The following is a 24,522-nucleotide window of genomic DNA, read 5'->3' on the forward strand; positions in this document are numbered from 1 at the left end:
TGGACTTAACAGCTATAGTTACTCTGAGGCCGCCCTTGCCCTCTTTCATGTGATACTGGAATTTCACGTGCATTACTTGTTAATTTGCCTAAGCTTAGCTAAACTATTTGAAAAATATATTTTTAAAATGGAAATTTAAATATGACACATTTTTATTTTTGTGTGTGGAGAGCTTTGAATACAACTAACTTGGAAATCAACCTAACAATATTTTGTCTTACATAGTGATATTTTTGTGTGGTAATCTGAAATAAAATGAGAGAACTGGAGGTTGAATCTAATAATATAAGTATGTGACAAGATACCTTCTGTACTTACCTGCCAAGGGAGATAGCATGATCACAAAAGTGGTTTTCCCAGGGTCAGGCTTATCCATTTACTCCAAATGTGCCGACCCTTGGAATTTCCCCAAATGTGGGAAACTTGACTGCATAATTTGTGGTAGTGGGGCACCCTATTCATGTGTTCCCCTAAAAAAAAAAAGGATGCCTTCTAGCATTGCTTTAAGAAATCTGTTCCTGTGGTATTGACCAGTCAGATCAACTTTTGTTATGGTTTATTTAGAATTTAAAATACCAGTGAACTAGATCTGACATAAAAGATGTCAGTAGAGGGCGCCTGGGTGGCTCAGTTGGTTAAGCGACTGCCTTGGGCTCAGGTCATGATCCCAGGGTCCTGGGATTGAGTCCCGCATCGGGCTCCCCCTGCTCTTTGGGGAGCCTGCTTCTCCCTCTCCCTCTGCCTGCCACTTCCCCTGCTTGTGCTCTTTCTCTCTCTCTGTCAAATAAATAAATAAAAATCTTAAAAAAAAAAGTAGAAAAAAATTAAAGTGAAGTCAGTAATACAAGTAAGGAAAATTTTATTGGTGATGGGTTATTAATATTCAAAGAGAAACATTATTTACAAAGGGAAGGATTTTCTACTGGATCATCTTTAACTTAGTTACTTCCAGTTATAGTTAGGTAAGACTAACTTCCTGTTTTGTTTTGTTTAAAGTTAGACTCACTTTTGGTTGGGTAATTTGTGTTAATGACAGTACCATGGAGAGATTGTTGAAAATTGGGACCAGTCATTTCTAATTAAAATGAGAGATCATGATAATTGTAGATACTTGTGACTGTTTGCTTAAATTGAATTATTTAATGAATATTATGTATCTTTTAATATCTTTCCCTGTTGTATACACAGCTCAGTGTTGTACTGAAGGGCCAAAAGTAGTAGATTATTGAATCTAATATTAATTTACTCGATTTTAAATAATAGTCAATTACTGCTGTACTTTAAAGTAATGCTATTTTGCTTTTTTTTTTTTTGCCCTTAAATGCTGACACAAGGCTGCATTACAGGTAAAAAAAAAAAAAAGAAAAGAAAAGAAAAGAAAATGATTCAGTCATGTAAAAATTAAGGGAAAGTATGTCTAATGTACCTAATGTAATTATTTACATACATACATTTTTCAAGAATTGAAATTGATCAATTAAAGAAACAATGATGCTATGCACATTCATGTACATGCCTTTTGGATATGTGTACATATTCCTGACATATTTATACCTAGGAGTAAAACTGCTGGTTCAGAGGGTATAGATAAATGCTAAATTACTTTTCAAAATGATATTACCATTCCTGACAGGCAGCACTGTGAGTTCTTAGTGCTCCTTGCCACCCCATGGTATTGTGAGAGTTTTTAATTTTTGCTAATTTTGGTGGGTAGATACTGACATCTCGTTGTGGTTTTAATTTATGCTTTAGTTACTAATGAACTCAAGTACCTTCCCCTGTGCCTATTGGTCATTTGGATATCCTGTTTGTGAAATGTCTGTTAGTTTTTCTTCCATTTTTCCAACAGGTTGCCTAACTGTTGATCAGATTCTTCATATCATCTGGATATAAGCCTTTTTGGGGGGATATATGTGTTTTTAATTTTCACATAGTTTTTTTTTTTTTAATGTCTTTTATGTTTGGTACTTTTTGTGTTTTGTTTAGTAAGTCCTTCTTATCCCAGGATCATAAAGATATATCTCCTGTATAATCTTCTAAGTGTTTATAGATTTGCCTTTTATGTTTAGACCTTAAATCCATCTGTAATTGGGTGATTGTGTATGGTGTGAGGTAGAGATCCAATTTCCTTGTATTCTTATACTGGTATCTAGATGATTCAGAATCAGTTAACTAAAAAATGTGTTCTTTCCCTACAACTCTATTATATCTTCTGATTTACATCGTGTTTGCATACATGTGAAGTCTGTTTCAGGTTTTCAATTCTTTTCATTGGCCTTTTTGTCTTAATTGTGCCAATACTATGCTGCTTTAATTATTTTAGCTTTATAGTATATCTTGATATCTGACAAAACAAAGTCTCTTACGTTCTCTGCTTCAAAAGTGAATTGCCTAAATTTTGTGTTCTTATATAAATTTCAGGGACAGACTTTCAGGTTGCATAAAAATAGCTTTTGGGATTTTGATTGATTTCATTGGATCTATGAATCAATATAGGGAAGGATTGATATTTTTATTTTATAATGTCTTCTAATCTATGAGCTTGAAATATTTTTCTTTAATGTCCTTTATAAGCTTGATATTTTCTTCTACATCTTTTGTTAAATTTATTCCTAGATACTTATATTGCAAATATTATTGTAAATGTTGTCTTAAAATTTTCTTTTCTCGCTGTTTACTCTTATTACATATTAGAATAAAATTGATTTTTCTATTGACTTTGAAACCTGTTTTCTTGTTAAGTTCTCTTTAATGCTAATTTATCTCTGGATTCTTTTGGATGTTCTTGTACGAAGTCATATCATCTGCTAATAATAATAGTTTCTTCCTTTCAGATTTTTTCCCTACTTCTTTTTTATTTTTTTGGCTAGGACTTCTAACATAATCTTGAAGTGATAATGGTCCTTCTTGTCTTGGTTGCAATTTCAGAAATAACTTCTCTTTATTGGTCAATCTTAGTCTTGCCTTCTCTTCCCTGGGCCTCACACCAAAGCTTCAAATTCTGATGAGGCAAATGCCCTTAAGGTGAAATCTGGCTTCCTTGATCTGCTTACCTCTTCAAGCCTGCTACTTTCACTTAATCTTTTGCCTTTGAGTATTTCTTCCTAATTTGTCAGGCCATCAATATATTTAAATTATAGTATTATATATTTTATACAATGCTATTACTTTCATTATAAAATCATATAATCTCTCACATTTTAAGTATTATACAATATTAATTGATATTAATAGTAAATAAATTGAAGACAACCTATCTCAGGAAATATAGTTGAAAATTAGAAAAATACTTATAATGCACTGTACTTCAAGGAGGTGATATTTTAATGTTTTAAGTAGCATCAGGGTCATTAAAAAACTGCCAGTGTTATAAATGAAACCTTTAGAATGTTGCCAAACTCAATTATGTCAATTGCTGACATAATCATCTGTGTGCACAATTAAATACATTACAGCCTCAAATAAATTTTAAATGAGGGAATTAAAGTTTTCCTGATTTTTTTCCCCAAAGAAAAAGCAGGAGAAAGTGTAGCAATTTATTTATAAATTCTGTTTCATTTGATTATTTTGGATTAGCATATTTTTTATGGTTAAATTTTGAGAGATATCAGCAGAGGTTTTTAATTTTGTTTTTCTGAATTTATTCTGTTTCCATTTTCCATCTTTGTAGATGCTTAGATTTGGAAGGTTCCTAGGTGATTCTCACTCTGCCTCCCCTCTAGGGGAGGACCCTCACATCCCAGCATTCTTGGCAGATGGTCTTGTAGCTTCTGCCAAAATCTTTCTCAAGACAGAGTTTGCTATTTCCTAAAAGGATAATATTCTAACTTTGATTATTGGTCCAGAAGTAATTTTAAAAGTTCTGAGACTGATTTTTAGAGTTTTAAAATTGGGGATAATAGCAGTCTTGCAGTTTTTGTACAAATTACTTTGTAAGTTCATCAAGAAATATTTTATTTTTTATTTTAATTTTTAAAAAATATTTTATTTATTTATTAGAGTACGAGTTGTGGGGGAGGCCCAGAGGGAGAGGGAGAAGCAGAAGCAGACTTCCTGCTGAGTGGGGAGGCCAATGTGAGGCTCCATCCCAGGACCCTGGGATCATGACCTGAGCTGAAGGCAGACGCTTAACCGAGTCACCCAGGTGCCCCAAGATTTTTTATTTTTAAATGATCTTTACATCCCACGTGGGACTCGAACTCACTACCCCGAGTCAAGAGTTGCATGCTCTACCCACTGAGCCAGCCAGGTGCTCCATCAGGAAGTATTTAAAATATAAGATTTCTGATTTCAAAACTTCATGAATCCTTAGAGGAAAATTGAAAGTTTGAATTGAATTCATGTGAAGACTAGAATGTCTAGAATGATAGAAGATTATGAGTCATTCCATAAGCCTTATAAAAAAGTGAGCTCAGCATGCCCACTTCAAAATGTGGTTCTTTGCAAAACAAAATTTTATTTTAGGAACATATGCCTTTATTCTATTTCTGAACTCCCCAGTAGTGGAGTTAGTACTCCTATCAGATTAAAAAACTACCATAATAGTAATATACTTAGAGAATAGTGGTTGATTTAAGTAATCCCAGTTTAAATATATCTATGTTCCTTTTTTTTAAATTGATATCACACACATCACAGTACAATATTAGGATAAAATGAAAACATTTTAAACATAACATGCATTATATTGAGTTGTTCCTTTTGTCTGTTTGTATACATAATATTTTGTGCCTTTAATCACTGTGTATATAATTTGTATTGTTTTTCAGAGTATTATTCTATATAATCATCTGTGTTTTAATATTGTCATTATAATAATTATTGCATGACAGGCCATTGAATTGAAATACCTTTATATATATATACACCCCTAACATTTAGGTCTCCCCTTTTCTTATGACTTAATATAACTTAATATAACTGTTTTAATACAAAGCTTTTCTGTGGTTTGAGCTGTTTCTCTATGATAAATTTGTTGTGTAAGGGACTTAATCAAATCATACAAACCTTTATTTCGTTTAGGATTTCTCCAGTGATGACTCTAAGTTAGAATATAATGTAGATGCTGCAAATGGCATTGTTATGGAAGGATATCTGTTCAAACGAGCCAGCAATGCCTTCAAAACTTGGAACAGGTAATATATTTCAAATACTAGTCTTGATCTTGGGACATTGTTTTCTGACCTTCCCTGTGATTTGGCAACTCTTTCTTTCATAATTCTTTAAATTCACCGTCCATAATAACTTTCTTGAACCCAGTCCATTGAAGATAAGTTGCCCTTCTAGGAAAGGGGATCCTAAGAAGCAAGTGAAAAATGATAGCACTAATTCTAAACTATAAAATTTAAGCAAAGTATAAACCAGGAAGCAAGAATTTTTTTCTCCTTTGGGTTCCTTCTCTGTGTGATGTTTATGTACATTTTAATTTAGTGTTTGCTTATGAATTTTTACTGATCTTTTGAACTTTGCAATAACTTTAACCAGGACTTTTAGGAAATGAGATTGTTTTTATATGTGAAGTGTGTGTGGCAGTTGGTGCTCCTTTATTCTAGACTTGATGGCTACCAAAAATGTTACTTTTTGTTGTTGTTAAACTGGTTTTTATAAAATATTAATCATGTAAATGTCTGTTATATAAATATATGAAATATTTTGTTTTCCTGTGTATTAATATAATAAAGTGAAATAATTTCAGACATTAAAGCATTAAAAAAAAAAAGATGTTGACTCAGGATCATCCTTCCAAAAAGTAGTCATTAGTCTTTTATTCAAGGATACCTCTGTTTTTGCAAAAAAACCAAAAAAGTAGTCAGAACAATTTAGTAATAATTGAGAGTAACATTGGGTTCTGGTGAATTGATTTACATTATTGGTTGGATGTGTTTGTTTTATGTGCTACATGAACAGAACATGAATTCACTTAATGATAGAGAAGATTGTTTTCTTTTTTAAAAAAATGGACATTAGCAAAATAAATAGAATTTTCTTGGTAAATTTAATTTAATATACATTCTTGTTAATTTAAATGGAAACTAATGCTTGAATATTTCATGTATTAAAATGGATTCCTAGTGCACTTATTTTGATTTCTTGGTGATGAGGTTATATGGAAAAAATATTCACTAGTATTTTCAAATGTCAGTGATTTATTGAGCATTTCCCTAGCATTTGATATTGCCAGATATTTAAATCTATGAGGTATTTTTTTATTTGAAATAATTTTTCTTTATCTGAGGATGAATATAAACTAGAAGGTGATCATATTTAATATTAAATTTAATATTTAATAAATATTTAATTTAATATTAAAGCCTCTTTGAATTATGTAGAACTTCTAAAATAATGTATGAATACAGAAGGACCAACTAAGGTGGTCTGGGTAGAAATAGTGTTTCTAACTAATGTAAAGTGAAAATGAAAAATTAAAATTCTGTTTTCTAAGCTGTTTAAGTTAAAACAATAATCTTTTAAGTTTTTCCTGGCAAATTTTCATAGCCAGAATAGGAAATTAAAATAAAAAATAGTGTGTCACATTTTTATAATAAATAAAGATTTCTCAACCAGTACAGTTTCATGAGATAATGTTAGAATTGAATTTTAACCTTCAGATTTCAAAACAACCTACTTAAAGTTTAACACAGTGAAAATACAATAAATCCATAGAAACTATACCATTATGTTAAGAAGAAATGAAATGATCTTCCATGGACTACTCCAATGAGAAATGATCTCAGACTTCAAAATGAAGCACAGTAAGTGTTAGTGGAAAATTGCATTGCCATTTAAGGCAATAGGAGAAATTTAATTCTGATTTAAGCATGGACCTTTCATTTTTATTATTTGTTTCATGAATTCTATTAATTGACATAGATAATAAAATGTAACTAAAAGCAAGTAGGGAATAACTATTAAATTCTCAGTTGTAGACATGTTACCTTCCTTTTTTTTTTTTTTTTTAAAGATTTCATTTATTTATTTGACACAGAGAGAGCACATAAGCAGGGGGAGCAGCAAAGGGAGAGAGAGAAGCAGGCTCTCCGCTGAGCAGAGAGCCCAATGCAGGGCTCAAGCCCAAGACCCTGGGATCAAGACCTGAGCTGAAGGCAGACGCTTAACCGACTGAGCCACCCGGGCACCCCTGTTACCTTCCATTTGTAAAGTGGGAAAGACAATGCCTTTGGAAATGAGGCTACTCTTTAAAGGAGATGCCATCTAATTGTAGTGGGGTGACAGTTATTGATTAGAATCATGGATCGTATTTCAACATCCTAATTTTTAGTAAAGAAATGAAAGTGCAGAGAGATGGTTGCTCTTTGAAGGTCACACGGCTGGTCTGTGACAAGACTGAGGCCTAAAACCTGTCATTTTTTTTTTTTATGTGCTATGGAAATTCCATATAAATTTGTGTTTTGATAAAATAGAATATGTCAAATCTTTTTTTTTTTTTTAAAGACTTTATTTATTTATTTGAGAGAGAGAGAGAAACAGCATGAGAGGGGAGAGGGTCAGAGGGAGAAGCAGGCTCCCCGCTGAGCCGGGAGCCCGATGTGGGACTCGATCCCAGGACTCTGGGATCATGACCTGAGCCGGAGGCAGTTGCTTAACCAACTGAGCCACCCAGGCGCCCTGAATATGTCAAATCTTTTAAAAATAGCTTAAGAACTATTAAAATTTCCTAGTCTATTTACATTATTAGAAAAATTATGGATAGCAGATTATTTCATTTTTATATGCCTTTAAAAAGAGTGTTTTCATGAAAATACCAGTAAAAAGCAGACTTCTAAGGAACATAGCATATAAGCATTGTATAAAAGTATCTTCATAGAAAACAAGTCAAAACCTTATAACAAAAGTTTTAGATATTTTCTAGGTTATAGATCAGTAACGGTGAAAGGGAGAAGAAAAATCTATTAAATGTTAGAATTTTTTTCTCCTTTTCAATTTAAAAATTTGGAATGTATCTTAAATTTCTTACATGAAGCTTATAAAAAATCTAATCTCAGGAAGTACTTGGCAGTTACCTTCCCTTTACCTATTATGACTGTAGAGTCTGTCCTCCTTCTCTAATTAGTTCTCTATCTAGCTTGATTTCATATATTCGATTAGACTTCAAATAAAAGGCTGTATTTGTGATATTTGTACCTCAACTTTAAAAATCTAGGATTCCAGTTCTTCAAGCATAAAGATTTTTCTGCTTACTGTTTACGTATCTTCTTTAGATTGTCCGTAGATTAGTTTTAGGGAACACTTTTCCTTGTAGTCACTATAAGGTACCAATCATATGATGACAAATTTGCCATTATTTATAGTTCTATGGAATAGTGGTGTGTAATATTTTCAAAGCCAACATTTATTTATTTATTCATTTTTATTTCAATTCCAGTTAACATACAGCATAATAATAGTTTCAGGTGTAGAATTTGTGATGCAACACTTACATAGAACGCCTGGGGCTCATCACAAGTGCCCTCCTTAATCCTCATCACCCGTTTAAGCCAACTTTTAAAAAAGACTTACTTCCTGAGGGAAATGTGTATTTGACTAGGAATTCCCAGGTAGTTTTAAAACCTGTCCCTGTGCTTCATAAAATCTAAGCATCATTCTCTAATTTGAAATTTTACGGAAGAGATTATATGTAGTGTGATGTGATTGAAAGAGTGTAAGAAGTGAGACACTTTATGTCTTATGTGAATTGTTGAATTTGTCTCTCGGTTTCAGATTTCTAGTTTGTAGTGTCTCAGGATTTTTATATGTCTATAATATATATTTTTCTGAAAAGGTGAGATCTACCAAAATTATCTCTCCATATCAGGCCATTTCTCAATGGCAGCTTAACCTCAGACTCGAATCAGTGCCAGATGCATTATTCGTACCTCTATGTCTCTTTTGCTTTTTATGATACATTCAGAAAGATGAATGAACAAGGAAAATAATTAAATACTGAGATTATTTAATAGTAAACTGGTAAAATGAATTAAGAAACTGAATTATTACATGCTATGGTCAGTCTGTTGAACTAGAAAATATAGCTAAAAGCATAAAATGTATTATACAGTTTCTTAAAGTATTATATATATTGCTAGCACAGTTATAAATTTTATTTTTATCGACTTTTTGTTTAAAATAAGACGTGTATGCATAGATTAAAGATACTCTACTTATGTGTGGCCTTTGAGTGTCTGCTGTCATTGATGAAAAGGTAGGAGGTAGGTTTATTTGCCTAATGATATTTTATAATCTTTGAAATTCTTAATTAGTGATCCTATTTTCCTTATGGAAAGTTTTCATTTGTTTCAGGTTTATGAAGATATATCTATAGTGATTATTTCCCTTAATTTTTTAGGAACAACTTATTAAGAGGAGAAGTACTGTATTTTATAGCTATCACCATAGAGGCAGAAAAATAAGAGTAGAGGTATGCCCAAGTGTGCTAAGTCCTATCAGAACTTTTTATACCATAATAATTGGAAAAAATTTTTGAATATTTCTGAAATATTAGCATTTCAGATTCCTAAGAGTTAGAATTGTGTAAATGCATAATGTATAAATTTGAGAACAAAATGCAACAGATATTTTTGACTATTTTGTTAGGTTTGAGCTTAAGCTTGTTTCTTTAATTCTTGCTTTATTTTCATATCATGCTAGTCCTTTGCTTATTTTGCACATTTGCGTTTTCATTCTTTTACCACCTTTCCTTTATGTTTTAATCCTGCCCCATTTTTTCACATGACAGGAAAAAGCCCGATCATATCAGGTACCAAATGGCTTCCTTCCCCTCATTCCTGCCTTACTCCAGTTTCCTCTTTGGCACGAGAAAGCTCATAATTAACCTGCATTTCAATTGGATTACTTGCAATGGATATAATGTCTCATGTTTTAAATTGGGAAGAAAATACACACATTTCATTTGAGGAATGGAATTATCTTTTCATTGCCAATTGCCTCTATTTGTTTTAATTGAAAATGAAAACATTTGATATATTTATAGTTCCCCAGAGATACAGAATTGTATAGATACAAATGCCTTTGTATCTTTTTTTTTTTTTTAAGGAAAATAAGCCAGTAAACAGTTTCAAAAATTTTAAACAGTAACTAGTAATTAGCGCCTTTGGTGATAATCATATTAGTTTTATTGAAAATAAAAATTCTCAATTCCAGCTATTTTGTTTTAACATTTTGGTCTTTTTCCTTGGGAAAATTTAAATTGAATTTGAAAGATAGTAGCATATATGCTGAAGCTTTTAATTTTGTTAAATGTTCACCTATTTGGCACCTATATGAATATGTGTGTAAATCTATCATTTTTATAGTTTTAGTAAGAAATCTTCTACAGATTTAGATGTTTTACTTTTACATTTTATTCTTGGTTTCAAGTGCAGTTCTAGGACTCATGATTAAACATGGTAAAAGACGCTTGAGTTATTTTTTTTATATATTTTTTCCTTTACCCTCCATGCTATCTGGAAGCTCTCATAGGTATTTCAGTGTCAATAATATCTAATTGTTTATGAATTTAGTATTTTGGTCTAAAGTCTTTATTGAGTTATTTCACTTTGGGATAGATATAAAGTGGTGTATTATTTTTCTTAATGAGCCAAGAAATTTTGCTTTTTAAAAAACAGTCTTATATTTTGGCTTTGTGGTCAGTTTCTGAATTTTGTAGAATATAGTGTAGTTGTCAGCTCGGTGCTTTCTAAAGTTTGTCTTTTTTATTATTTAATTATCTTAAAAATTGTTTTTTAAAGTTTAAGTAATCTCTACACCTAATGTGGGACTTGAATTCATGACCCCAAGATGAAGAGCTGCACGCTCCTCCTCCTCCTCTGGCACCCCCTGGCACCTCTATTTAATTATCTTTTAAAGTAGCTCCAAATTGCAGGCAGCATGAGTTTGAAATATTAAGTATCTTATTCTATACATCATAGGCTATGAACTCTCTCATTTTTCCTTTTATTAGAAATGTTAATAATAGCTAGGATTATCCTATAAGAGCAGTTTAAAAATTATATTCCATTTTACTTACCTGATTAAAGTTTTGATCAGTGTCAATGAATATAGTTGGATCTTTTTTTCTTTATTTCTTTAATGGCAGAGGAGGGGAGACAGTGTCGTACAACATACAGATCTTAGTGTTTTTTTTTTTTCTATGTAAGGTACATTTTGATTTTGTTCCTTAGGAAATGTTGTCAAAATTAAGATGAATTTATAGTGTCTTCCCTGAGTGTACAAAAAAATGAAGATGTGCGAGAGTCACCCAGAAGCAGATAGATGGCAGGGGAACTGGGCTTCAGAAATATACATGAACCTATAAAGTTAATAATCAGGTTTTTATGTAGTGTTTTGTTATTATTTTTAGAGGTTATTATCCTAAGATGCAGCAGTTCAATAGAAATTTATTTTTTAAAGACCTCAGAAGCATGAAAAGTTTACATGGTTATATGGGTGTTTTTCTATTGTGCAGTAAAACTATAGTTTTTTGTAGAATTATATATGATCACTATACTATAAAACATAAGAGTTGTTATTAGTGTAGTTCACCCTACTTCAAATGATTTTTAAAAAACCCACATTAATCAATATCAGAGATTGTTTCCATTGCATGTCATCCTAGTGGCAGGGCTGCACCATTTTGTTTATAGGTATTTCCTTTAACATTTCTAACCAACTATGTGTCCCAAAGCAAAGAAACCCAGAAGTTCTTCCTTTTCTAGCCTGCCTCTTGATGATTTGCATTAGAGGCCAGTCACTTGGTTTTATCTAGATGCTTATTTAACAAATCTCTATTTTAATGGTAAAGGTGATGCCTTTTTAAGTAGCAAGAAAACCTAACAGTCTGTCTAGCTTATAAATAGAAAAGCATCTAATCATTTTCACAGCTTTGGAGAATTAACTTAATTTTTTAAAATAGAAATTCTAAATATGTCTAAATACATTTTCTAGTGCTTTGTATTAGTATCAATGAAAAGGTAGAATCTCTATCTGCTAATAGATTAATAACTAATGTTTACAATAGAAATCATCTCACATGAAACTAATTTTAAAATAATGACCAAATAGTTTTACCTTTCATGCTTGATGAGAATTTTTGCTTCCTTTTATGAATGGCTTTTGGCTGTGATTTTTTTTTTTTTAATAAATCTTTAGGTTCTTTTACTGTTTTAATAAATTAGAATTAGTACATATGCAATGCATACCTTAGCTTTTTCTTCTAAGAAAGATTGCAAGTAAATTGTTTGCCTAATAATTTACAAGAACAAGCAGAACAATATAAATAGGTGAATCATTTTTAGTAATAACTTTTATTATTCTGCTTAGAAGTATTTTATATTAAAGTGAGGTCAAGTGAATTGGCAATTATCTCTTGTTTGATATCAGTTCTAAAATGATTTAATTTCCTGTTTTGCTTAACAAATCAAATGCTTGCTGAATTAGCTGCAGAAAGGTTGTAGACAAAGCACCATTTATTTCAGTGTTTTGCTGTATACAAATGGATAGTCTTTTTTTACAACATAAATTTATTTCTACTTTATAATAGAAGCAATTATTTGGGGGAAAGATTTTTAATTATTTTTGAGTAACCTCAAAAAACTAAATTTTTACTTTTATAACAGTAATTATTTGGTGATAGTGTAAAGGATAACAGCTGTTGTTAGGATATAAATTTCTGACATAAAATGAATCAAAATACAGTAATTTTATTTTCCTAGTCTGTGGTTTTAAAACTGTTTAAAATTGTTCTTTACTTCAATAGTTATCTCATTGACATCAGTCTATATAAAACAAAACAAAACAAAACAATGCACTTCTCAAAACATAATTACTATCAATTGATTTTCTAGTGCTTTCCCAAATATTTTATTTCTAACAACTGGCATAAATTATGTTTATGAAAACTTAATCTGTTTTTATTTATTTAGACGCTGGTTTTCAATACAGAACAATCAGTTGGTTTACCAGAAAAAGTTTAAGGTAGGTGTTTTATTAATTAAGTGAAATCCCAGTGAGTCCCCCATTTCAGTTCTCTATTCATCTTGATAAAGCAATGAAGTCTTTAAATAGTCATATATGCAAAATTATTGTTTATTAGTTTTATGTTTAGGCATGTATAAGAGGACTCAAAAGTGGAAAGTAACTTTTGATCCTTAAAAGCAGAGTGATTTTGAATCCTGAATTTTTAACTCCTAGTTTTGAGACAGGTGTTTCTGTGTCCCAGGATTATTACTTTCATTTCTTTGACCAGCTGTGGTGACAGGAACAATACCACCATTCCATAGTACCATTTTGAGGCTGAAGGAAAGGGAGCCTTTTAAGAAACATCACCTTAGGGCCAAAGGTGATAATATGGAAATGTGAAATATGACATTAAAATATAAGCTTGAAGTAATTTAAATAGAAACCTCTAAATTTGTTAATGTTGTTTTTATACATTTCTTTTCCTGAACTTTATTTTAAGGTTGAGGAATTTTTATTTATTGGAAAGGCATACTGAGATTACATGGCACTTGAGAATGTTAAAAATAATTAGGAAAAAAAACCCTTTAGTTAATAGATGAATTAATTTTTACCTAGTCTTTGTGAATGATGTATTCAACGGTACATTTAATTATTTTTTTATTATTATTATTTTTAAAGATTTTATTTATTTATTTGAGAGAGAGACAAAGATGGCGACAGAGATAACGAGAGAGCAGGAACTAGGAGGAAAGGGAGAAGCAGGCTCTCTGCTGAGCAGGGAGCCCGATCAGGACCTGAGCCGAGCCGAAGGCAGACGCTTAATGCACTGAGCCACCCAGGCGTCCCTAAGTTGTCCATTTTAAATACTCACTTTACTCTTGAGATATGCAATCTGAAGTTTTATTTGCTTGGTTCTGTGCTAGCACGCTTATTCCACATAAGTTCATGGTTTCTTCTGCTCTGATAAACTTGGTTTTGAGTTTATATTTTTGTTAAGTACTAGAAAAATGATAGAAGCTTTCTCATTTTCTTAAGTATTTTAAGAAGAATATATAAGCTTCTTATTTTTTTTCAGTTACTTAAAACTTGACTGTTAAAGGCTTCTTTTTTAGAGGAAAGTAGCTTTTATTATATGTGAGGGGGACCAGGAGAGTAATGGATATGAAAGAAAATGGAAAAAAATGAAAGTTAGTATTTATTTATTTATTGAGCACCTATTAATTACCAAGTGTTAGACTAAGCTATTTACATATACTTCCATTTAATCCTTGTATAGCAATTTTATGAGACAGATAAAATTATGGACAGGACACAGTTACCTTTATTAGTTATATCTGTATAGGAGTTGATAACTCCTATCTCTAATCCTAAATAAGATAAATATAAATCTTTAAAATTAGACCATTTATTCCAAGTAATATTTTAAAGTATGTTATTATTGGTATTGGTAGTAGTATTTAAAAACTAAGTTGATAAACATGGGAGTTTTGTTTCCTTATTGTAGGATAACCCCACTGTGGTAGTAGAAGATCTAAGACTCTGCACAGTGAAACACTGTGAAGACATAGAACGACGTTTCTGCTTTGAGGTAGTCTCTCCAACAAAGTAAGTGGTTCTAAAGAATGAGAGTTGTTTTTAAGTTTCTATCGTTTATTTTGAAGAACTTTTCAGAGTAGAGAAACATTTGTGTTTTACTTGTGATTAAGGTAGAAAGGAAAAAAGTGCTTTAAAAGTAAATTTTAATAATTAATGATTACAAGTATTACCGTGAGATATTTAAGTAACTTCTACCTAGTATCATTTTCTTTAAATTCCATAAAGATTATTGATGTGGCCATATGAAAAGTTTTTACCTGTCTTGATGATGAACTGACATCATATATCAGATCAATTCCTTTGATAATTATCATTTCATATTTCTACCCAATAGAAAAAATTAGTGTTGTATTTGGTAAATTTAAAGTTTGTTTTTTAGATGTTCAGAGATTTGTGATTTTTTCTAATAGGCAATTTATTTCATTTTTATTAATTTCTTCATGAACATACTCTGTCCTAAAGATAGATGAAATAAAACCTTTAAAAAGAAATTATTTTTGTTAGAAAATTATTAAATAGCAAAGAAACCTTATTATTATTTGGGGGGTGTTAACTTAGTGTCTGAGAAAACAATGTTGTTTTCTTTTAGAAGTTGTATGCTTCAGGCAGATTCTGAAAAGCTGCGCCAGGCATGGATTAAGGCTGTTCAGACCAGTATTGCTACTGCTTATAGAGAGAAGGGTGATGAATCAGAGGTTAGTAAACAGTATTGTAATATGAAATGATACGTTGCCAAAAGTTTTTAATTTTAGTTGTAACATTATATGATTATAACATTTTTTATGGATGATGAATTTTATAATTGAAAGAGGTTTTACTATGAAAATCTAGATTCAATTTCTGTATTTCTTTTTACTTTATCATTTTAGTATATGTTTAATTCAGTATTTGAGTATATGTCCTAGATTGACATAAGGTACTCTAACATAAATATTTTTCCCAAAATATTTTATTATTCTTATTAATAAAAATTAGTAAAAAATAAAAGACTAGTAATTAGTAAAAATCAAAAAAGGAAAGCTCAAATTGTCTCTGGGTTGAAGTCTCCCTGGATAAGTTAAGCTGAATGTGGAGTGTTGAGTCATAGTCTGGCTTCAGCTTCCCAGTGATTTTACAGACTTCTGAGCAAGGCCATTAGTAAGTTTTGAGAAATGGAACTTAACAATTCCTCTAGTAACTTCTTCAAAATGAGGCATTTGTGAGTCTGCATGTTTGAAAATATTTTATCCTCACCTTTGTTTGATAGTTTGGTTGGGTGTGGAGTTTTTAGGTTGGAAGTAACTATTCTTAAGAATTTTAACAGCATTGTTTAGTTTCCAGCATTGCTGTTGGGAGTCTTTCTTATTACTGATCTTTTTTTGTATTGCTGCTCTCCAATTTTCCTGTTTTCTTTTTCTGGAATTTCTGGACTGATTTTCTGATTTTCTGATTTTTTGTGTTTTTGCTTTACTTTCTTGGGAGATTTTCTCAGTTAATCTCCCAAACCTTCTATTGAATACTTTAGTTCTGTTAGCACATATTAAATTCCAGGAGTTTCTTTTTGTTTGCTGAATGTTTATACATGTAAACCTGTTCTTTCTTTATGGATACAGTGTTAGAGCTATGGTTTTTAAACTTGGCTGCCTGTGATGATAACACAGGGATTTAAAAAAAAATCCCAATATGTAGGTCCCACCCCAAAGTAATTCAATGAAGTTGGGATCCAGACATCAATATTTTTAAAAGCTTCCTAGGTGATTTCCATATACAGGCAATGTTGAGAACTATTGTGTCAGAGGTTTCTCTTGGCTATCAGGTAATCTGTTCTGATTACAAGTTAAGGACTAAAAATCTCTTTGGACACTCTACAAACATAGTTAGGACTTTGTTGACTATGAACCTCTCTGAAGTCTGGGCCATTTGTTGAGGAACAACCAGAGAGTTAGGATCTTTGGAATCTTTTCAGCTGGTATGATTTCCCAGAGAAGTCCCATCAATCTCCTGCAGAGGGGTAAGGGGCTGCTGGGAACTAGTTGCTAGGGATCTCAGTATTCAATGTGTATATGTTCATTTAATATTCTGCCTTCCACCTTTCAGGTAAATCCCATCCAGAGACACTCTGTTTTACTTCCTCAGAGAATAAAATAAAATTCTCGTTATTTGTGTTTATGTGTGGGAGCAGTCCCAAAATGGCATGGAGTTGGGGAAGGCACCTTGGGATCTACCTGCTCCTTACACAGTCATTTCTCCCACTTTGATTCCCACTTCCATGATTAACTGGTATAAATAAATCCTTGAGCCCTTTGAGTATCATGTAATATAAATTCATGAACTCAGATTTTTACTTACTACCATTGTAAGATTTGGCCTTGGTCTGCTCAGTTACTATTCATCCAACCGTCTTCCAGCTTTCAAAATGTTGTTGCTGTTATTTGCTTTTCTGTTCTCCCTATTTTAGTGGGTAAATGTCATTTTTTTTAACTAAAAAAAGAAAAAACACAAAAGCTTTCTAAAGTAGAGTACAGTCATTATCTCATTTCATGCCTAATAGTAATTTCTTAGTATCATCTATTACCCAGTCTATATTCAGATGTCCCCAGTTGTCCTAAAAATGTCTTCTGCAACCTATTTACAAAGTAGCATCTTATCTATGACTGGGCATTGCATCTGGTTGTTATGTCCCTCAAGTCTTTCATTCTAGAACAAGGCCTTTTTTTCATGACAATAACTTACTGAAGAGATAAGGTTAATTGTTCTATAGAATTTCAGCTGATACAGTTACATCATAGGTGATATGTATACTTCACATCGCAATAAGAGACAGAATACTTGGTTATCCAGTCATTCATTGCTAATGCTGGCAAGCTTCTGTGTGAAGCTGGAATGGACACATTGGATTAGAAAGATGACAATATGACTCGAGTCCTCCACTGTAAAGTTACATTTCCTCCCTTTTCCCCAGTCTACTTTGTTACTTTGTATAATAAGTCTATTTTGTGTTACTTTGATCCTGTAAGGTCTACTCCCCCTCCAACCTTCGTCTAATGGTTTACAGATGAATTTGTGATTTCATTAGGAATTGCAAATGATAATTTTCTAATTCTGTCATTCCATCCATATTGATTAACTTGAATTCTTATGTCAAATATAGCTTTTGTTTATCAGCTGGAGCTATTTACTGTAATAAAATGCTTGATTTTTTGCTTTTAATTACCACATTTGATTAGCTTATTAGCTACCTTAAGGGGGACAGATACCTAATTTTTCAGGTATTGTTATAAACTCATGGATTTTTATAGGTTCACTAGGTCCCAATTAATTACAGTAATTACTCCTTTTTACAAAATTATTTGAGTATAGTTGACACACAATGTTATATTAGTTTCAGTATAGAACACAGTGATTCAACAACTCTATCCATTATCCTGTGCTCACCATATTCACCATACAATGTCACTACAATACCACTGACTGTATTACCTGTGCTGTGCCTTTTCTCCCTGGGACTTATTCATTCTATAACTGGAAGCTTTTATCTACCACTCCCTTTCCCATTTTGCCTATTCCCCACACCCCCCTCCTCTCTGGCAACCATCAGTTTGTTCCCTATTTATGGGTCTGTTTCTGCTTTTTGTTTGTTTTTTTATTCATTTATTTTGTTTTTTAGATTCCACATATATGTGAAATCATATGGTATTTGTCTTTGTCTGACTTATTTCACTTAGCATAATACCCTTTGGGTCCATCCATGTTGTCACAAATGGTGAGATCTCATCCCTTTTTGTGGCTGCATGATATTCGTGTGTGTGTGTGTGTGTGTGTGTGTATGTGTACACATATCTTCTTTATCCATTCATCTGTTGATGAAGCCTTGGGTTGCTTCCATATCTTGGCTGTTGTAAATAATGCTACAGTAAACATAGGGCTGCATATATCTTTTTGAATTAACATTTTCGTTTTCTTTGGGGTAAATACCCAGTAGTGGAATTATTAAATCATATGGTATTTCTATTTTTAATTTTTTAAGGAACCTCCATATTGTTTTTCACAGTAGCTGCACTAATTTACATTCCCAGCAACCATGCACAAGTGTTCTTTTTCCTCTACATCCTCACCAACACCTGTTATTTCTTGTCTTTTTTATCTTAGCCATTCCGACAGGTGTAAGGTGATACCTCATTGTGGTTTTGATTTGCATTTCCCTGATGAGGCATCCATATTGGTAAGGAAGAATTTAAACTGTCACTCTTTGCAGATGATGTGATACTATACATAGAAAGCCCTAAAGATGTCACCAGAAAACTATTAGAAGTAACAGATGAATTCAGTAAAGTTGGAGGATACAGAGCTAATACCCAGAAATTGGTTGCATTTCTATATACTAATAATGAAGTAGCAGAAAGAGAAATTAAGAAAACAATTCCATTTACAATTGTACCAAAAAGAATAAAATACCCAGGAATAAACTTAACCAAGAAGGTAAAAGACCTGTACTCTGAAAGCTATAAAATACTGATGAAAGAAATTGAAGAGAACACAAACAAATGGAAAGATATTGCATGCTCGTGGATTGGAATAATTAATATTGTTAAAATGTTCATAATACCCAAAGCAATCTACAGATTTAGTACAATCCCTGGCCAAATGCCAACATTTTTCATGGAACTAGAACAAATAATGCTAAAATTTGTATGGAACCATAAAAGATCCTAAATAGCCAAAGCAATCTTGTGAAAGAAGAACACAGCTGGAGGTATCACAGTTCCAGATTTCAAGATATACTACAAAGCTGTATGGTACTGGCACAAAAATAGACACATCAATGGGACAGAATACAGAGCCCAGAGATAAACCTACACTTATATGGTCAGTTAATCTATGACAAAGGAGGCAAGAATATGCAATGGGGAAAAAGCAGTCTTTTCAGTAAATGGCATTGGGAAAACTGGACAGCTACATGCAGAAAGAATTTTTTTCTGGACCACTTTCTAGCACCATACACATAAATAAACTTAAAATGGATTAAAGACCTAAATGTAAGACCTGAAATCATAAAACTCCTAAAAGAGAACATAAGCAACAATAGCTTTGACATTGGCCGTAGCAACATTTTTCTAGATATATCTGACCTCCTAAGGCAAGGAAAAGAAAAGCAGAAACTACTGGGACTACATCAAAATAAAAAGCTTTTGCACAGTGAAGGAAACCATCAATAAAATAGAAACACAGCCTGCTGAATGGGAGAAGCTATTTGTAAATGATATATCCAATAAGGGGTTAAGGTCGAAAAAATATAAAGAACTTACACAACTCAACACCAAAACCCCCCACAAATAAGCTGATTAAAAATGGGCAGAGGACCTGAATAGACATTTTTCTGAAGAAGACATACAGATGGCCAACAGACACATGAAAAGATATTCAACATCAGTTTTTTTTTTTTTTAATGTTCAGATTATCACAGCTTTGTCCAATAAAAGCTCAGGATAATGCCTTTTAATAATTTTTTTCTGGTTTTTAGCAAAGTTTTGTGAGGGAACAAAATTAGGTGTGTATCCAGATCATCTTGATGAAGAAGCTGGTGGCATTGCTGAAATACCAGTTATGAAAAACCATACACTAGAAATAATAGAGATTATAGGAAAAATAGGGATAGGGCTGCCCTAAAAATCTGTGTAAGTTTGTAACTAGAATACTTGCAGGAACTTTAGAATTTCAGTAAAAATACTAGAATAGTTAAATTTATAATAAATGGATACTACAGTATGATAGGAATTAACTTTAAAAATTGACAAAGATAGCATAATGGAAGGGTACAGAAGGGTTGAGGCTACTCAGTTATGATGACAAAGGCAAAACATATAAAGATCAGAGACAATGAATGCAATACACACTTTTGAGTACAAACACATGGCCAAAATGAACCAAAAAGAATGGAGGGGATTCCTTTGTTCCTGGACCCAGGTTCTGCTGTGTAGTATACTTTGCTTTCAGCTTTTCTGATTTGGTGCAAAAACATTAGTTTCTATAAACTGGGAATGAACCAACAAGATTTCTGTATTGTATTGACATCTTTTTCCTATCTGATAATTGCTTATGAGGTAATTCACATTATTGAACATGTTCTAGTAAAACAGATTTTTAAAAATTTTTGAAATCATTTCGAACTTATAGACAAGTTCCAAGTATTGTACAAATAACCCCCCCCCAAACTATTTCAGAGTAGGTTTCTAACACGATGCCCTATCACCCATTGTTTTAGTAGTTCCTACATCCTAGGACATTTCTCTTATAAAACCACGATACTGCCATCATAATCAGGAAATGAGCATTGATATATGGCTACAGTTTAGTTCCCAAACATCTTTAAGTTTAACAACTGTCCCAGTATGTTCTTTATAGCAGAAGGATCCAGTCCAGAAGCACAGGTAACATTAGATGTCACGGCTCTTCAGTTTCCTTCCCTCAGGAATAGTCCCTCAGTCTTTCTTTGACCTTCTTGACCTTGATAGTTTTGAAGAAAACAAATGAGTTATTTTGTAAAATATCCTTCAGTGTAAGTTTGATGTTTACTCTCAAGGTTATGCATCTTTGGCAGGTAGGTTATATGAATGATGCTGTGTTCTTCTCAGTGCGTATTCAGGTGGTACATAACTTTGATTTGTCCCATTATTGGTGATGTTCACTGTAATCACTTGATTAAGGTGGTTTGCTAGACTTCTGTACTATAATATTCCCTTTGTAGATAATAAGTACTTTGTAGGGGAGGTACTTTGAGACTGTGTGAATATTCTGTTCCTCGTCAGGCTTTAAATGTTATTTAATTATGTCAGTATAGGTCACTATTTTTTTCAATGTGTTATAATCCATTACTATCATTATTTGTTTTGCTGTTCAAGTTGACCCAAGTTCGGGCATCTGGGTGGCTCAGTCAGTTAAGCGTCTGCCTCTGGCTCAGGTCATGATCCCAGAGTCCTGGGATTGAATCCCGCATTGGGCTCCTTGCCTAGCGGGGAGTCTGCTTCTCCCTCTCCCTCTGCCTCTCCCCACCATGCTTGTGTGTTCTCTCTCTCTCTCTCTCTCTCTCTCTCAAATAAATAAATTCTTTAAAAAAATTGATCCAAATTTGGCCAGTGGAACCCCGGCTTCTGTATCCTTTTGACATGTTCCCATCAATCTGAGTTCCTCCTTACTTTCTAGCATGATGAGGTGTTCCAGGTTCATCTTGTACTTTCTCTGTACCAGTGCTAAAATCATCAGTTTCTCTAAAGAGCCCTAGTTCCTTTTGCTGGTGAATGGCTTTTAGAAACCACGATAAAGGAATATATGTATGTATATACACATAGATATGTTTACAGCTATATTTCTTTATATATCTGTTTATATTGAAAACCATTAGTGTGCCTCTTATATCTCCAGTTGTAAGCACACACAGCAGGGTTTGTTCTAATTCTCTCCTTTCCATATAAATAAATGGCTCCCTTTTATTTATTTATTTTTTTAAGATTTTATTTATTTATTTGAGAGAGAGAGAATGAGAGGGAGCACATGAGGGGGGGAGGGTCAGAGGGAGAAGCAGGCTCCCCGCTGAGCAGGGAGCCCGATGCGGGACTCGATCCAGGGACTCCAGGATCATGACCTGAGCCGAAGGCAGTCGCTTAACCAACTGAGCCACCCAGGTGCCCGGCTCCCTTTTATTTTTAACATGTTTACTTATATGATCAGTCCCCCTGTATGTAACCAACAACCTTCTTTGCTGCCTATGCCCCTCGTCAGGCTCTAGCACCTCACACTAGTGCTTTCTTCTCCCTCCTCAGTCTTTCACTTCCCTTGCTGGGAATATAATTATAATTATGTAATTGATTTATTCTTTAGTAAAAAGCCATATCATTTCCAGTTATTCACTGCAGTAATCAAAACAACTTGCTTGCAGTTCATTGGATACTTCGGAAAAACTTGGTATAGAATAATAATATTAATTTTATTCTTGAGTCTTAATAGTCTCATGTTTATTCCATCTGTCTCTGATCTTGCATGTTAAATAAGTGTTTCCCTTTCTCTTCACCCCATATCTTGTACATGTGTTCAGTGTGTCATTTATTTTATATATATATACACACATAAATTAAATGTAAATATTTATTTACATAAATAATATATCATTTCCAATGTTTATGTTTCTTCTGACAAGACTAAATGCCAATTGATGGAGGAACCTATATCTTCTTATCCTTGAATCTGTAATGCCTAGAACAGTACCTGGCTTAGGCCCGTAATAAGCCTTCAATTTATTGATTGGAAGCTTTGGTTTGGAGCAGGTAATGTGTAGCATAGTATTGCAATTTTTTTTTTTTAAACAAATAATTCTTAATTCTTTTAGAAGCTGGATAAGAAATCATCTCCATCCACAGGAAGCCTGGATTCTGGAAATGAGTCAAAAGATAAATTATTGAAAGGAGAAAGCGCGCTGCAGCGAGTCCAGTGTATTCCTGGCAATGCTAGCTGCTGTGACTGTGGTCTGGCGGATCCACGGTGGGCCAGCATCAACCTGGGCATCACCCTGTGTATCGAGTGTTCTGGGATTCACCGGTGGGTAGGCCTGCACCGGCTGAGACACTTCTCTGATTCTCTAAATTATTGTGTCCCATTGGTTACAGGGCCTTTTCCACTTGCCTTAATGTGGCTGCCATTTGTATCTTTATAACTTCTGTAGACTGAATAAAATTCTGGTTTGTGGAGTGCTTTAGAGGACTTTGTTTTACTATTTATTATTAGCCAGAAGAGCTCTACTTATTTACATACATGTTGAGGGCTGTATTAGCAACTATGTCGCATTAAAAGAGAAATAATTTGCATAATATGCAAATAGAGACTTGATAGCTTTCTATATTAATATAGTCTTTTTTTCCCTCTAGGAGTCTTGGAGTTCATTTTTCAAAAGTACGATCTTTAACTTTAGACACCTGGGAGCCTGAACTTTTAAAGGTAAAACACATACTTGCTTAAAAATATTTCAGATTTTCACATAAAAGATCAGGATTTTAGAATCTTGATTTAAAAAATGTGTGAGTTTCTCAATGCTAACAATAAACTGAATTTTACTGGAACACATCTGAGACTATTTTGGCAAATCTGATATTTTCATAATTGGGTTTTTTAAATTGCTAAGTTTATGTAGCACTTTTAGTTGCAAGTCACTTCCCCTTGTAAGGAAAACAGCTTTCCTACATTTTTATGTTTTCTCAAAAAAACCTTCAATTCTGTGCCTTAATTTTAGTCTTTTGTAATTATATAAATTTTTGTTAAAAGTATAACAGACGTATTAGTGTGCTCCACAATGGATTGGTATAGCATGTTGTTATCATTGGGCCATTTTAGCATAGGACCATTTGCAGATTTACATTTCTCAAGGTAGTAGTCATCAAACTAAGACATCCTTTCAGCCTTGTGTAAGTTGTGCAAGGATTCCTATCTATGAAAATGTCATAAAGCATTTTAGATCACAATTCAGGTTCTGGTAAGATTTATAAAACTCATATTGGTAAATAATATATTCCTTTTAATTCCCACCATTTAGTTTACCATATTGTAAAAAAATGTATATATTAGTTTAAAGATTGTAGTTTACTCTGCATTTATTTCTGTGTAAAATTGTGTTAATGTGCTTGTATTTTTATTTTAATCCATAGATAAACTAGTAATCCTTATGTAAAGTAAAACATTTGCTTTGTGGAATTATTGTGTAAACATCTGGATGAAAGTGATAAATTGGTTCCTAAGGTAGAGCCCTATTTAGATAGATCCTATTAATTGTTATGAATTCAAAGGAGAAGAAAGTGGAGGATGAGAGGTAGAAACCTCATTTTTCGGCATCCATTTTGTAGCTCTGAATTTAATAGATTCAATTTTTAAAATTTGGTTAAAACACAGTTGTCTGGTACATTAAAAAATATAACCACAAGTGTTAAAATATTTTGAAACTCATATATAAAA

General features: G+C 32.6%; 1 protein-coding gene and 1 non-coding gene across 5 annotated transcripts in view; both read left to right on the top strand.

The window, feature by feature from the left end:
* ACAP2 (ArfGAP with coiled-coil, ankyrin repeat and PH domains 2) overlaps positions 1-24,522 on the top strand; it is a 127,759-nt gene that overhangs the window by 83,634 nt on the left and 19,603 nt on the right. For 3 of the 4 annotated variants that reach the window (XM_045903126.3, XM_064578414.1, XM_045903128.3), the window contains 7 exons: positions 5,023-5,135; positions 9,734-9,754; positions 12,918-12,969; positions 14,459-14,559; positions 15,140-15,245; positions 22,910-23,118; positions 23,445-23,514. In XM_045903126.3, coding sequence (XP_045759082.1) covers positions 5,023-5,135; positions 9,734-9,754; positions 12,918-12,969; positions 14,459-14,559; positions 15,140-15,245; positions 22,910-23,118; positions 23,445-23,514 — 672 coding nt within the window. The remainder of the gene's footprint in view (positions 1-5,022; positions 5,136-9,733; positions 9,755-12,917; positions 12,970-14,458; positions 14,560-15,139; positions 15,246-22,909; positions 23,119-23,444; positions 23,515-24,522) is intronic. The other variant, XM_045903127.3, reaches the window with a different exon arrangement.
* Positions 311-473, top strand: LOC123835088 (U1 spliceosomal RNA). The gene has a single exon (XR_006788642.1). It is a non-coding gene; the product is annotated as a U1 spliceosomal RNA (small nuclear RNA).

This window comes from Mirounga angustirostris, unplaced genomic scaffold (assembly GCF_029215605.1).
Source record: "Mirounga angustirostris isolate CCGP_5_RB_7025 unplaced genomic scaffold, mMirAng1.0.hap1 SCAF_1, whole genome shotgun sequence".
Classification (NCBI taxonomy): Eukaryota; Metazoa; Chordata; class Mammalia; order Carnivora; family Phocidae; genus Mirounga; species Mirounga angustirostris.